The 15,660-nt window shown below is 28.1% G+C and overlaps 1 protein-coding gene across 1 annotated transcript; it reads left to right on the top strand.

Moving 5' to 3' along the window:
• The first annotated feature begins 7,393 nt into the window (after positions 1 to 7,393).
• On the top strand, positions 7,394 to 14,489 carry LOC135926030 (uncharacterized). Its single transcript, XM_065461683.1, has 3 exons — positions 7,394 to 9,336; positions 14,109 to 14,350; positions 14,393 to 14,489. Exon 1 carries the CDS (start codon positions 7,445 to 7,447, stop codon positions 8,234 to 8,236), a length of 792 nt encoding a protein of 263 aa, XP_065317755.1. The 5' UTR covers positions 7,394 to 7,444; the 3' UTR covers positions 8,237 to 9,336; positions 14,109 to 14,350; positions 14,393 to 14,489.
• Positions 14,490 to 15,660: the final 1,171 nt, after the last annotated feature.

Raw genomic sequence — 15,660 nt, 5'->3', positions numbered from 1 at the left:
GTGTGTTGATATGTAGCCAATATTATTTAAGCCTGGAGATTTTGCGCATAGAAGGAAGAAAGAAAAAGATAGATTTGACTTTCATCTCTAATCTTATATTATTTTGGCTACAATCTTAATCAACCGTTTTTAAAAATAGACCCAAAATACCCCCCTGATAAATACTATTATGTTAAATCTTAAATCCCCTTTCACGCCTAATTTTAGACAACAAAAAAATAAATATTATACTTTATTTTGGAATTTTCTCTTTTTGTTTAACAATTTTAAAGAATTCAATCATTATTTTTCTCAACAATAAAAATAAAAGTTTACATTCTAAAAAACATAAAATCCAAATTTCCTTTTTTTAATTTTTTATTTTTTTCGCCTAACTATTGACAAAAAATTAATAAATAGATATTTTATCTTGAAATTTTGTCCTTTCTTGCATTTTAAAATCTTAAAAAGTTAGTAAAAACTTTATTTTTTTTCTTTTCCTTCCATAATTTAATCTTTATAATTTTTTTCCATAATTTAATCATTATAAATTGAGAATTAAGAATGCCTTTAAAATATTTTATAAGTGAATGTGGGTCAAAACAACTTGTTCATGATTAATGCATATTCAGGAAAGAGAGAACTATAAATCAAAATACAATATGGAAATGTGTTGAGTCTTATAAATTATTGGAAAGTATACCTATCCATTGCAAAGGGCGGTGCCATACATTAAATGAAGAAGTAATTCTTCATATAGATAATCATAATCATGTGTTAGATGGTACTGAGATATTAAAAACCGAATGCTAAAATAATATTAAAAGACGACCTCAAAAAATTATAAGCATTGCATTAGCAGGGGGTTCCCCATTCCTTTATGCTGCCCTTCCACCCATCGCGCCAATAAAGCGGACCATTCAGCGGGCTAGATCGCTTATAGGTTCTCCATTACATTACCCGAAGAACAGTTATGATCTATATTTGCCCGATATCTATAGAATAACATGTTCAGGGTTGCCATTCCTTCAATATGACAGCAAGCATTTGCAACCGGAACTGCCAAGAATTTTGATATTCGCCACCGCCCAAAACCATACAGTGATGGCGGAAAGCAGTCGGTATGCAGATGGCACATTTAAGATAACCCCCTTAATTTTTCACCAACTTTGGACCCTCCATGTCCTATATCATAAAACGATTGTATCCACAATTTTTGCGCTATTACCAAATAAAACCCAGATTAAGGGTCTTGGATGAGATAAAAAGATTAGAAAATAATCTAAGTCCTATATCGGTAATTATCGATTTTGAGCAGGCGGAAATAAATGCCTTTACACATTCATTTCCGTCAATAACTGTAAGAGGGTGTTTTTTCAATATGACTAAAGCGATTTGGAGACATATACAGAGTGATGGCGAGTTATTAGCACATTATTAGCACATTATTTAGATAAAGATGCAGGATATGAGTGGTCTATAAAAATTAAACAAATGCTCTCTCTTGCATTTGTTCCCATGGATGATGCAAACACCATTCTATCAAGATAATGAAAGGGTCATATATAATCTTATAACATATTATGAAGCAAATTGGATTGGGGAAATTATTGAAAGTGACAATTGTCATAATCGTTATTTTAAAGTTTTTGGAATTTTTCTGACCAAAATGGGTTAAAATAAGTATTGCTAGTATGTGTAAATAAAACTTCAGTGAAGATGTGCCCTGGATAAGTGACAATTATCATGATTATTATTTTTAAACTTTTTTAAATTTTTTTAACGCAAATGGGTAAAAATATAGATTGTAAACATGCTAAATTCAAATTTCATTAAGATGTACCATTGAAAAGTGACAATTGTCATAATCGTTATTTTTAAAGTTTTTTGACCAAAATGGGTTAAAAAAGTATTGCTAGTATGTTTAAATAAAACTTCAGTGAAAATGTACCCTTGATATATGATAATTATCATAATCATTATTTTTAAACTTTTTTTGACTTAAATTGGCCAAAATAAGTATTGATAACATATTTAAATAAACCTTTAGCGAAGATGTACCCTAGATAAGTGACAATTGTCAAAATCGTTATTTTTAAAGTTTTTTGTATTTTTTTTAACTCAAATGGGTAAAAATATAGATTGTAAACATGTTAAATTAGAATTTCATGAAGATGTACCATAGAAAAGTGACAATTGTCATAATCGTTATTTTATAACTTTCTTTGACGTAAATGGGCTAAAATAAATATTGCTAACATGTTTAAATAAAATTTCAGTGAAAATGTACCCTAGATAAGTGACAGTTGTCATAATCGTTATTTTTTATTTTTGAATTTTTTTGCAAAATGGGTAGTATTGCTAGAATGTTTAAATAAAACTTCAGTTGAAGATGTACCCTATATATGTGTCAATTATCATAATCATTATTTCTAAACTTTTTTTGACGTAAATGGACCAAAATAAGTATTAATAACATATTCTAGATAAGTGACAATTGTCAAAATCGTTATTTTTAAAGTTTTTTGAATATTTTTGACGAAAATGGGTAAAAACATAGATTGTACACATGTTAAATTAAAATTTCATGAAGATGTAATAGAAAAGTGACAATTGTCATAATCGTTATTTTATAACTTTATGATTTTTTTTGAAGTAAATGGGCTAAAATAAGTATTGCTAACATGTTTAAATAAAGTTTCAGTGAAGATGTACCCAAAATAAGCGACAATTGTCATAATTGTTATATAGTTTTTTGAATTTTTTTGACGTAAATCAGTGGTGTCGCTAGGGGGTGGGCTCACAGGGTCTCAAGCCCCCTAAAAATTTTGAATATCCCCCTGAAGCATAAGAAAAATTATTTTAATGGCTCCTTAATATCCCCTTGAACTAAAAATAAATTTTTTTGATTGCCCACTGAATGATTTCTTTTATAATTCCATTAAGTAATATATCGATATAATTTTATTATTTAGAAATTAATAAGACTATTTAAATTTTTATTAAATGAATATTTTTTTAATTATTAGATTAGATTAATACATATAAATTATATTTTCACTATGTCAGATTGCAATCAAATTCTGTATTAAAAATATAATATCAATAACTCACTAAATATTAATTTAGCTTTAACAGTTGAAATTTAATTGACTTTTATTATTTAAATTATTATTTAACCCTAATTAAATAAATTTAATCATATATTATTTGAAAATTAACAAATTTAATATTGTAATTAGCCGAGTTCAAAATGATTAATCAACTGTATATTTATTTTGAAATTTTATTATTATATCTTAAAAATATTTTCAAGGTCCAAATAAGTATAAGAGATTTCTTTATAGTAGACATATAGTTTTTAATCCTCTACTATATACAGTTGTTTATAAAATATTAGATATAATGCCACTTTTATAGACGTATTTGACAGTTATTTAATATAATATAGTTAATATTATTATAAATTTTACTAATAAATGGTTTTGATAATAAATATAATAACAAATTGCATTCAAGTATTTAACGCCATCTATTTAGTTATATATGAGTTTTAAAATTAAACATTTTATTATTCATCCTGCAATAGATGTAATAAATTTGATATCTTTTCTTCTCTTTTTTTACGTGTTTTTAGAAAATATATATTTTTCTTTTTCGAAAAACAGTCTTGAGTTAAATTTTTAATACAAGTATATTTTTGATATTATTACAAACTACTATTATTTTAAGATATAATATACCAAGGTGGTGCGACAATATATAAAATTTTAATTGTTTCATCATATCATTCTGGTCCTTATTTTATAGTTAGAAAATGTTTCATTTCTAATATGGCATTGCCGTGTAAATAACTCCAGACTTCAATATATTTGCATAATTATTTCTTCCAAAGATTTTTAGTGATTTTATCAATTTATCCAACATAATAAATGATATTAGTTTACATCGTAAGTGTCATGGATATTACTGCAAATTAACCAGCATCTATTATTTGTGTTGCTATGTAATTTAAGATTATTACTATTACAGCTGAGAGCATATAATAATTGTATATTTTAGATAAACAATAATGGTCAACTGTGTAGTCGTTTATATACCATTTAAAATGGAAGATAATCTTTTAGAAATTTAATATCTCACAATTACTTATCTAGCTTCCATAATTTCATCTAAGAGGAAGCTCTAACCACCAAATAGTTTTATGATTTAGATTGGTCGTTTATACTCTCTCCTACAAAAATTATTAATTTGGTTTAGGCCTATAAATTTTTCCTTATTAGTCCATTCTATAAAAATTGTCTAAAATGGTTACAGAGAATTATACTAGTTTGATAACCTTTTGTCAATGTAAGTTTCTAAGAATTATATTATTGCATTATGTGATTTTTTATATACCAGTTTATTTTGTATGCATAATATAATAAATAACAAAATATGAAAATCAGAATGATTGTTCAGAGTTAACAAATTTTAAAAAAGTATTTTATATTAATATAAAACCCGTCCGAAGGCCGGCAAAGTGGGGAGTATGGGGGGCTTCGCCCCCCATTAAATTTTTTTCCCCCTGAGATTGTGAAGGCTAGCGACGCCCCTGACGCAAATTGGTAAAAATATAGATTGTAAACTGTTAAATTAAAATTTCATAAGGATGCACCATAGAAAAGTGACAATTGTCATAATCGTTATTTTTTAAATTTTTTGAATTTTTTAGACGCAAATGGGCAAAAATATAAATTGCTTACATGTTAAAATAAAATTTCAGTGAAGATGTACCATAGATAAGTTACATTTGTCATATCGTTGTTAATAAAGTTTTTTGAATTTTTTTGTTGCAAATGGGTAAAAATATAGATTGTGAGCATGCTAAATTAAAATTTTATGAAGATGTACCATTGAAAAGTGACAATTGTTATAATCGTTACTTTTTGAATTTTTTTGATGCAAATGGGTTAAAATATAGATTGTAATCCATTTTAACCATATGTTTATAAAAATATAATCTTAATATTAAATTTATAGGATTTAAGTTCTTTTTATAAAAAATGCTACCCTAAAATCAGACTCAGCACTATTTTGCCACGAGTATACAAAGATATTTGCTAACTTTGAATGCAGGGTTATACTTTTTTATAATGTGGAATTAAAAGTTATTAATTAAAGGAATAAGATTGTGAATCCATATCTTAAAAGTTTAGAATTTAACATAGGTTACAACTATCTTTAATAATCACTTAGCATATTTTTATCAAATTTTTAGCAGGATAAAAGGAACAACGATTGTAAGCATAAAAATATCTATTTGTTTTTTTTGTTTCGACTGAAATTTTATTTTAACATGTTAACAATTTATATTTTTGTCCATTTGCGTCAAAAAAATTCAAAAACTTTAAAAATAACGATTATGACTATTGTCACTTATCTAGGGTACATCTTCATTGAAATATTATTTTAGAAAAAACTTTTAAAAATAAAGATTATGACAATTGTCAATTTTATATGGTACATCTTCATAAAATTTTAATTTGACATTTTTACAATCCCCATTTGCATCAAAAAATTTTAAAAAACTTTAAAAACAACGATTATGCTAATTGTCACTTATCTAGGGTACATCTTCACTGAAATTTTATTTAAACATGTTAGCAATTTATATTTTTACCCATTCGCATCAAGAAAATTCCAAAAACTTTAAAAATAACGATTATGACAATTGTCACCTATCTTGGGTACATCCTCACTGAAGTTTTATTTAAACATGTTATGATCAATACTTATTTTGGCCCATTTGTCACTTTTCCATGGTACATCTTCAAGAAATTTTAATTTAACAAGTTTACAATCTATATTTTTACATATTTGCATCAAAAAAATTTAAAAAACTTTAAAAATAACGATTATGATAATTGTCACTTTTATATGGTGTATCTTAATTGAAATTTTTATTTAACATGTTAAAAATACATATTTTACCGTAAAAAATTAATAAACACCGATTATGATAATTGTCATTTTTCCAAGGAACTTCTTCAATAACGAATATAAAAATTGTCAGATTCAATTATTTTCTTAAAAAGACCATATAAAACAACATAAATAAGTTAAATAAAAAAATTAAAATTATTTAAAAAAAATTATTTAGAAAACCCATCTCTTTTAATATACTTAAAAAATAGATAATTTTACATAAATTATAAAAAAAAACTATAAAATATTTCACCTAAAAAATTGTAAAAGAATTCTTAAAAAAGATTTATTTACAAAGAAGATTTAAAATTTTTATCAAAATATATTCAAAAATCTTTTTGAACTTCAAAAATATTTTTTTAAAATTTTGATCGTGAAAATCACTAATAAATTGTAACAAAAATAATATTACAATAGTAGCATATCATTTTTTTTTATTAGAAAAACATCAAATAAAAGAAATCCATTTTCATATTATAATAATCTTATTTCATTTCATTTCAAAATATTATAATATAAATAAAAAATATAAATCATATCATATGTTTATTTGTTGATAAATAAAATATTTTTTTTTTTTGGGGGGGGGGGTCGGTTTTACAGCTGTATGAATTGAGAATACAATAAGAACAACTAGTTTAACTATGCAAACCTGAAGATGAGATGCAATAAAAATCTCATTATTATATATTTAGTATACACACTCTAGTTCCACTCACCATCAGCATTTCTCCTTCTTCATCATAATTCCCACAATACAATAATACTATCACTAATAATATAGATCAATTACCCCTTTATGAAACCTTTTTTTTTGCAATCAAAGATTTTATATCATGATCACATATAATAAACTGATTTGAAGATAGAAAATAAAAATTATAGAAATATTCCAGATAGAAAAATTTAAATTTATCAGTAAATGGATTATATAATTAATGGCATTTGTCAGCAAAAATTTCATCATATCCTACTTTTATGAATTTTGAACTTTAATTTACAGAACAATATATAAATTTTGCCATAAACATATTCGTGAATTTTAACCTTAAAGGTTTTCCCTCCTTGAGGCATATTATACCACTATATTGCATCTTGGTGTTCAAGTATACATACACACTCTGGTTCCACTCACCATTAGTATTTCTTTCTCTTCATCTCAATTCCCACAACACAATAATGCCATTACTAATGATATAGATAAATTACCCCATTGTAAAACCATCTTTGCAATCAAAACTTACATATCATGATCACATATAATAAACTGATTTAAAGATGGACAATGAAAATTATAAAATCATTCCAGAAAGAAAATTTTAAATTTATTAGTAAATAGATTATATAATTTATGACAATTGTCAACAAAAATCTCTTCACACTCTACTTATATGAATTTTAATTTACAGAACAATACATAGATTTATCCATAACATCTGTGATTTTTAACAATAATGATATTCACCTTTACCTTAAATATGAAAAAAATTCCTAATCCATGAGCCTACCAGATCTCAGCACAGCACCTACCAAATGCAACTGCCCATTATGCAATAAACTTATTAAAGTAACCAAATTGGGGCTATTGCCATCTCATAGTAACCATAAAATAAAGTGTCCTCAATCTGGGCTACCCATCTTATCACCAGCAATTCCTAGAACCCTTAATGTCTTCTCTGCCCTTGCCCTCACAACTAAACAACCCATAGTCACCATTCCCACATCATTGACTGATGTTCTCACTCACCCAATAATCCCTACCTTAACTGTCACAAATGCTTCGACGTTTGACCCAGCCGACTCAAATGTAGAAATATTTCTAACGACACCAAAACCATTTGAAATTTCACGAATACCTAAACGAGCAAGGCTTCAAGTTGCGAGACACCTGTCAAAAAACTTGACTTCCTTGTTAAATAATTATTCTTCTGTAAGACACTGGCTAGACACCCTGTCATTTGCCTTTATTACCTTACAAGTTCCTGATCCTACCAGCAAAAAATCCCTGACCCAACTAAATCTCCATAACTGGTATATCGACAATGGCATACTAGGCGGCCCACCGACTGAAGTCACGAAGGCAATCCAAATAATAAAATCCAGCGAGAAAAGTTTGGGACTTCGAGTTAATCAAGACAAAAGCGAATATTGTCCTCTTGGAATCATTGACCTTAACCACGATACTATGTTCAATCATACACCATTGAACGTTTTAACACATCTCGGATCTCCAGTAGGTAAAGACGAGTCCTTTACCAAGTTCTTTGCCGATATTCTACGAGAGATATGAGAGATACACTATCTCGCCTCACAGCTCACCAAGCTTTCTTCTTATTAAAGAACTACCTTTTAATTCCAAGAATTTTATATACACTTCGAGCGTCTCGGATCTTTCAATATGACGTCAACCTCGCTTCACATGAACTGGAGATTAAACGCCTAACAGAAGATATACTCAATCTTAAATTTGGGGAGTTATCATGCCTACAGGCTACCTTACCAACCAAATCCGGCGGTATTGGTATAAGGTAACCTTCCCTAGTTTCTGTTAGTGCGTTCATATCCTCTCGCTTGTCCTGCGAGCCCATCATTCAAACGCTAACAAAACATCCTGACCCCTTACTCCAACAGGCAATTGAGCTATGGAAGTCCCTCTCATTAGTCGATCCTCCATCGTCGGCATTACAGAAGGATTGGGATAAACCTCTAGTTGGCAACTCCGTTGCATTCCTTAAATCGAGGAGCCAACCAGAGGACCATTCTCTACTCTTCTCCATTTCCGAAGGTAGTGGATACGAATTTCTTGAAGCCTTCCCATCCCGAAACCTTGACCAGCTCCTAAGCAATGATGAGTTACGTCACGCCATCGGTCTTAGACTGAATTGCGATATGGTAATACCTTTAACTGTATCCTCTGTCAAACGTCGGTCAACTCCAAAAACCGTCACTCTCTACACTGCAAGCGCTGTAAAGGCAGATTCATTAGGCATTCAAAATGCAATGATACCATTGCCAGGGCCTTAAAATCCGCCAGCATCCCATCAATCCTCGAACCTACTGGCCTTTACAATTCAGATGGTAAGCGGCCCAATAGTTCGACTATAATCCCTTGGAAGAGGGGGGAATTCCTAACTTGATATTTCTCATGCATCGATCCTCTTGCCCCTTCCAATATAAATAGAGATGCCATACTAGATGCCGAGGCGAATAAATTAGCTAAATATTCGCCATCCCGTCAATTATACATTCCTACCATCAATCGCCACTACCTTAACTTCGTTCGGCTCTCATGCCCGAGACTTCTTTAAATAGCTAGGAAAACGGATCTCTGCTAGGACAGAGGATCCCAACGAGGGATTTTACCTACGCCAACGATTAGCCATAAACATAGTAAAATACAATTATCTCAGCTTTATTTTTTCAATATCCGAAACGCCGTAATTGAACATCCTATGCATAGTATAGACTTTGGCCATTTTGTTGCATATTATTATAATGTTAGCGCTAAATTTATGCTAATGTATAATTAATCTATGTTATTTTATTTTATTAAATTATTTTACTAATAATGTAATAATATCTTATTATTATAATGATATATTTTAATATGTTTCTAAATTATAATATATCATAAATAATAATAAGTTCATAAAGTAAATATTAAAGTATTTATATAATATTTATTAATAAAATATTAACATTAAATGTATATAAAATAAATTATTTTAATAAAAATAAAAAATAATAATAGGCCGCGTTAAATTTCGTGAAATAGTTTTCGCTATAAAATTTTCGCTCTAATGTATTCGCTTTAAAGGTTTCTAGTGTTGTTAAATAGTCGAGTTCTCTCGACTCCGAGTCGAAGTCGCTATAACTCAGTCACGACTCGAGTTATGAAGTTGAGTCGTGATATCACCTTGAGTCGCGGCTCGAGTTATGAATTTGAGTCGTGAACACAACAGGTTAACTTAAATTTTATGAAACTCGATTGCTTATATTAGTGTTATTAATTGTTGGATGTTTAATACCCAGACCTGACATTTGGCTTTAAAATCGACTAAATCAGCTATGGCATGAACCCCTAGCACAGACACATATATTTTAATATTTCTTATTAAACTTATTAAAGTATATAAATATATGATTATTAGAGGTATCAATTGATAGATAATTTAAAAAACTCGCTACCTCTCGATGGGTGAAGCTATTACTAAGGGGGGAGGGGGCAGGATTAATTTTATGTATCAAATAAGTCTAGTTCTGTCTTAATATGGTAAATATGAGTTTAACCTGGTGGAGGGGAAAATATTTGATATAATTCGTTCCAACTATCTAAGCTTCATCTCTTCCATTGAATAAACTTCCATTTTCCAAGCTTCATTTTTTTTATCCCCTATCCTTTCCCGTAAATTATATTTCTACAATTTTTCACCTTTATTTATTTTACCTTTTTAAAAAATTAATTATTTGCTAATATATTTTGACATCATATCATATCAGTAAATATTCAAATAAAGTATCCCATGACCGGAAAAAAGAAGTTTACTTATATAACTGAACTGCTCATGAAAAACGTTGCTTTAATTATAATATTTTTAACAAAAAAATATAAAATGCAAATTTTATTAATTCAAAGTTAAATAATTATAAAAATACTATAAAAACTAGGCCAAAATATCTTCAGGTATTTTTATTGCCATTATAAACGTATGAGTAGTGTTGTTAAAAAGTAGAGTCTCTAGTCATTAGTCGAATAAGTCGACCAACTCAAATCGTGAACTCAAGTCTTTAAACTTGAGTCGACTAGAGGACGAATAGTTCAATGGACTAAGTCGACTAGAGGACGAATAGTTCTATGAACTTGATTAGTTATTATTAATTAATAAAACATTTGTTCTGTTTTTTTATTTTAAACTTTAGACTTTCAACTTGAGTCGTGAATACGAAATATATTCTGTCGACTAGAGGACGAATAGTTCTATAAACTCAAGTCGACTAAAGGACGAATAATTCTATGAACTAGAGTCGACTAAAGGACGAAGATTTTAAATTAGTTAGTATTAATTAATAAAACATTTGTTTTTAGACTTCCAATTTAAGTCATTATACGAGTTATATACTTAAGTCGACTAGAAGACAAATAGTTGGGTCGTTTTCGACTCAGACTCAAACATCGGGTCGTTTTTTACGACTTCAACCCAAAGTTGTGGTCATTTTATTGATCCGATCTATAATATGGGTCGTTTTATAAAGGACTATCTAAGGTTTGGGTTGCTTTTTTTTTATCTGATCCAATATCCAGATCATTTTTTGGACCAAAAGGCTTTTAGGGTTGACTCCAATAATAATAACAACATTTAGTAGATATTAAAATTATGGGCGGGTAAATTATTTAAAGCTTCTTTTAATTATAATATTCTGACTTACTATTATTAATGGAATGGCATTTGTCATCGTTATTTTTTTATACAGTGATGATGTACCATAAAAAAGTGACAATTGTCATAATCGTTATTTTTGAATTTTTTTAAAGCAAATGGGTAAAAATAGATATTGTAAACATGTTAAATTAAAATTTCAATAAAGATGTACAATAGAAAGGTGACTATTTATTTTAAAAAGTGCGAGTGACCGCTTAAAAAAATTTAAATGAGCCATTTTGATGAAATAAATAGTAAAGGTATTTCTGAAAATGCCTTGGAAAAACTGATACAATTCGCAAATATATTGAGCGTTAAATTACGTAACGAAGATTTAATAGCAGAATGGACGAAGATATCATATGTACAAGTGAGGAGTTAAATGTAGAAGATGGAATATTACAATATGATTTGATAATAAATGTAATAAGTGTTTAATAGGCGTGTATGAAATCATTTAAAGTTATAATATGCACAAAAGTGCATATACTAATTTATATTGGCATATGAATACATTTTAATTTTGTCATTTGCGGAGGTTAATTGCGAGAGAACATTTAGTAAATTAAAAAATTATAAAAAATAGGCTGAGCTAATATAGACCAAAAAAAATTAGAGCGTTTTTAATTATGTCAGTTGAACGAGAAGTATTAGCGCATGTTGAACTAAAAGATATTCTTGTTTATTTGCTCAAAGTTAATGAGAGATTTATTAACGTAAAAATTATATATTATCTTAATTCTTTTAAATCTTATTTATATATATTTACAATATGATCGGTGCCTGATTTTATAAGTGCAGCAATTTTATTTTCTGTGCAATTTTGTATAATTGCAATAATTTTATCTGTAATTGATTTTATATATTGAGTATGTATTCTTTTATATTTAACAAAATCATTTGCACTTATTTTCAAAAATAAGAATAAAAATATTTATCAAAAAAAAATATTATCAAAAATTTATTTACAAATAAAAAAATTTTTCTTTAAAAGAAATAAATATTGTTAATGGTGAAAAATCAAGAAAATTTTACTTTTTTATAACTTTTTAAAATAGCCCAAAATTTATTTTAAAATAGATAGATTTATTTTAGGAGAAATAAACAAGAGGAGGGATTGGTTATTTATTTTCTAAAATAATAATTTTAAAAAATATACAACCAGATAGGAGCTAAATTCATTCAAAATTAAAATAAGAAACAATAATGTGATTTGATTTGTGACTAATAAATTGAATTAATTTAAATGTATTATTTTCCTTTAATCTTTTTTTAAAAATATAATTGTAGAATTTTTAGATTAGGAATCCTTTATTTCCAAACAAAGGATATTAATTTTTGGAATTTCGATTAAGTTCATGTTAACAAAATTTCCGTTAAATAGAGTTTAAAATTCCTGAACCCAATTAAATCCTAATTTGGCAATCTAGCAGATATTTTTCTCTTAACATTGTACAAAAGTTAAAAAAAAATGTTAAGATCTAAACATGCCCATTAAGAGAAATACGAGGGTCAAAAATTTTATACGAGTAACCATATTTATTTTTTACCCCCGCTTCCAAGTCAAACGTATATACACCATATTTAGGTAGAACTAGACTTATTTGATACCAATCCATCATATCAATATTTGGTGCCAATAATAATCCTAACCTATATAGTAATTGCCATAGAGAGGTAGCGCTTGGTTTGCTAATTATTCAATGGTTCTAATTAGCTATCGATTGATGCCTCTAATAATCATATATTTATATACCTTAATAAGGTCAAGAAAAAACAAGTTAAAATATATTGGTTGTGCTTGTGGTTTGTCTCATTGCTAGTTTAGTCGATTTTTAGACTTAAGTCACGGATCTGGGTTTTACACAATTAACCAATAAATAACACTTATGTAAGCAATCGAGTTTCATGAATAAACTATTTATTGAGTTTATGACTCAAGTTCAAAACTCGAGTCGCGACTTGAGTTCATGACTCAAGTTAATAACTCGAGTCGTAAAAATGAGTCGACTAATCGACTCAAAAATCGACTTGAGTATTTTTTTGACTAAAAACTCAACTTGAGTTGTAGTTAAGCCTACTCGGCTGAGTCGTTTAACAACACTAGGTTTCGCGATAAGACTTTCGCTATAAAAAATTCGCGATATTTGTTTCACTATATTGTCTTCGCGAAAAAGTATTCGCTAATGTGGATTCGCGATAAAAGTTTCTCTATAACCCTGAATTCATAGTGGCGCTATTGCGATTTCACCGCGATAAATACAAAATACAGTAAATATCATATCGCATTCATAGTTACCGATCGGCGATTTGAATCGCTAAAGCAAATCGCTGCGATTTTTTGATTTTGTATTTATCGCGTGATTTTGAAATATTGCTTCGTTAAATACACATATTGGTGAATTTAACTCAAAATTTTAGATTTATCGCTAATTTATTCAAAATTTAAAAATAATTTTTAAACCCCCCCCCCCCCCTCCCCCCAATTCTTCAATGGCTACATTTTTTGATAATGTAAAATCATAAATCATCAGGTTAAATGAATGATTTAAATTTTTTTATAGAAAATAGATAAAACTGCATTTATTCTTTCAATTAAAGAATAAGAATGTTTATATAATAAACGTAATAATTTATATAAAAATATTATATACAAAAATAATATTTGGGAATTATTAGCCCATCAGTATAATATGCCAACTAATAATTTTGCATATATATTATAATTATAAACCTTTTTAGGTTCATCTCAAAACAATCTGGAAAAATCTCAGGGATTGTTTTATAAAAGAGGCAAAAACTTACAAGACTGAAAAGTGGGTCAGAGGCTGGCCATTGCATCTCATGGCCATTCTATCAGGATATGCTATTCCTGGTAGAAACCATAACACCCAGGACACAGAAATCCTCCTTAGATAAAGAGGAATGTACTCCTAGAGATGTTAATGATATATTAAATGAAATATCAGGGGAGATACATGAATGTAAAATATAACATTTTAATTTATAATATATTTATTATTTAGGTGCTTTCATTGATAGTGCGAATATATCAGATGATATATTTATTCACAAAGTTTCAAATATCTCGAGAAATAATTATGTTAGAAAAATAATTTAAATTTTATTTTGTAGCTTAATAAAAGTTATTTAAAATGACATAAAAATAAATATGATGGACATTTTATTAATATCGAAAACTGGATGTGTAAAACCGGATATGGCCATAGAAAAAAAAGGTATTTTTTTTTTCAAAATTTTTTTTCTGTAGATAGATATCACACTGCTTTATATTTGTACAAAATCCTAAATTTTGAGTGTTTTATTTTTGGCGCCATATCTTTAACGGTCAATAGCTGGAAAACGGTAATGGTACAAATCGAGTTTGAAACAGTACAAATCGGTACAAATCGGGTACAAATCAATCCCGTTTTAAAATTTGAAAAATCTCAAATTTTGAATATCGGGGGGGGGGGGGCTAACTTCACGCTATAATATAAGGTTTAAAATTTGATTTGCGAAATAAATAATGAAGATAGAGCTTAATTTGAGGCATCATTAGGAAGAGAAAAAAATTCTCTACCGTTGTACGTTAAAAATTTTTTAAAAAAATAAATGTTGAGTGTTTTTTATTTTTGGCGCCATATCTTTAACGGTCAATAGCTGGAAAACGGTAATAGTACAAATCGAGTCTGAAACGGTACAAATCGGGTACAAATCAATCCCGTTTTATAAATTTGAAAAATGTCAAATTTTGAATATCGTGGGGGGGGGGGCTAACTTCACGCTATAATATAAGGTTTAAAATTTGATTTCCGAAATAAATAATGAAGATAGAGCTTAATTTGAGGCATTATTAGGAAGAGAAAAAAATTCTCTACCGTTGTACGTTAAAAAATTTTTTAAAAAATAAATGTTGAGTGTTTTTTATTTTTGACGCCATATCTTTAACGGTCAATAGCTGGAAAACGGTGATGGTACAAATCGAACTGAAAACGGTACAAATCGGGTACAAATCAATCCCGTTTTAAAAATTTGAAAATTTTCAAATTTTGAATATCGTGGGGGGGGGGGCTAACTTCACGCTATAATATAAGGTTTAAAATTTGATTTCCGAAATAAATTATGAAGATAAAGCTTAATTTGAGGCATCATTAGGAAGAGAAAAAAATTCTCTACCGTTGTAAGTTAAAAATTTTTTTAAAAAAATAAATGTTGAGTGTTTTTTATTTATGGCGCCATATCTTTAACGGTCAATAGCTAGAAAACGGTAATGGTACAAATCGAGTTTGAA

Source organism: Gordionus sp. m RMFG-2023, chromosome 3, assembly GCF_954871325.1.
Source record: "Gordionus sp. m RMFG-2023 chromosome 3, tfGorSpeb1-WG-v2, whole genome shotgun sequence".
Classification (NCBI taxonomy): Eukaryota; Metazoa; Nematomorpha; class Gordioida; order Chordodea; family Parachordodidae; genus Gordionus; species Gordionus sp. m RMFG-2023.
Note: the sequence above shows the minus strand (reverse complement) of the source record. Positions and strands in the feature narration are given on the sequence as shown.

Excerpts from the sequence above, each read along its gene's own strand:
- LOC135926030 (XM_065461683.1), top strand. The coding sequence starts at position 7,445 with ATGAGCCTACCAGATCTCAGCACAGCACCTACCAAATGCAACTGCCCA.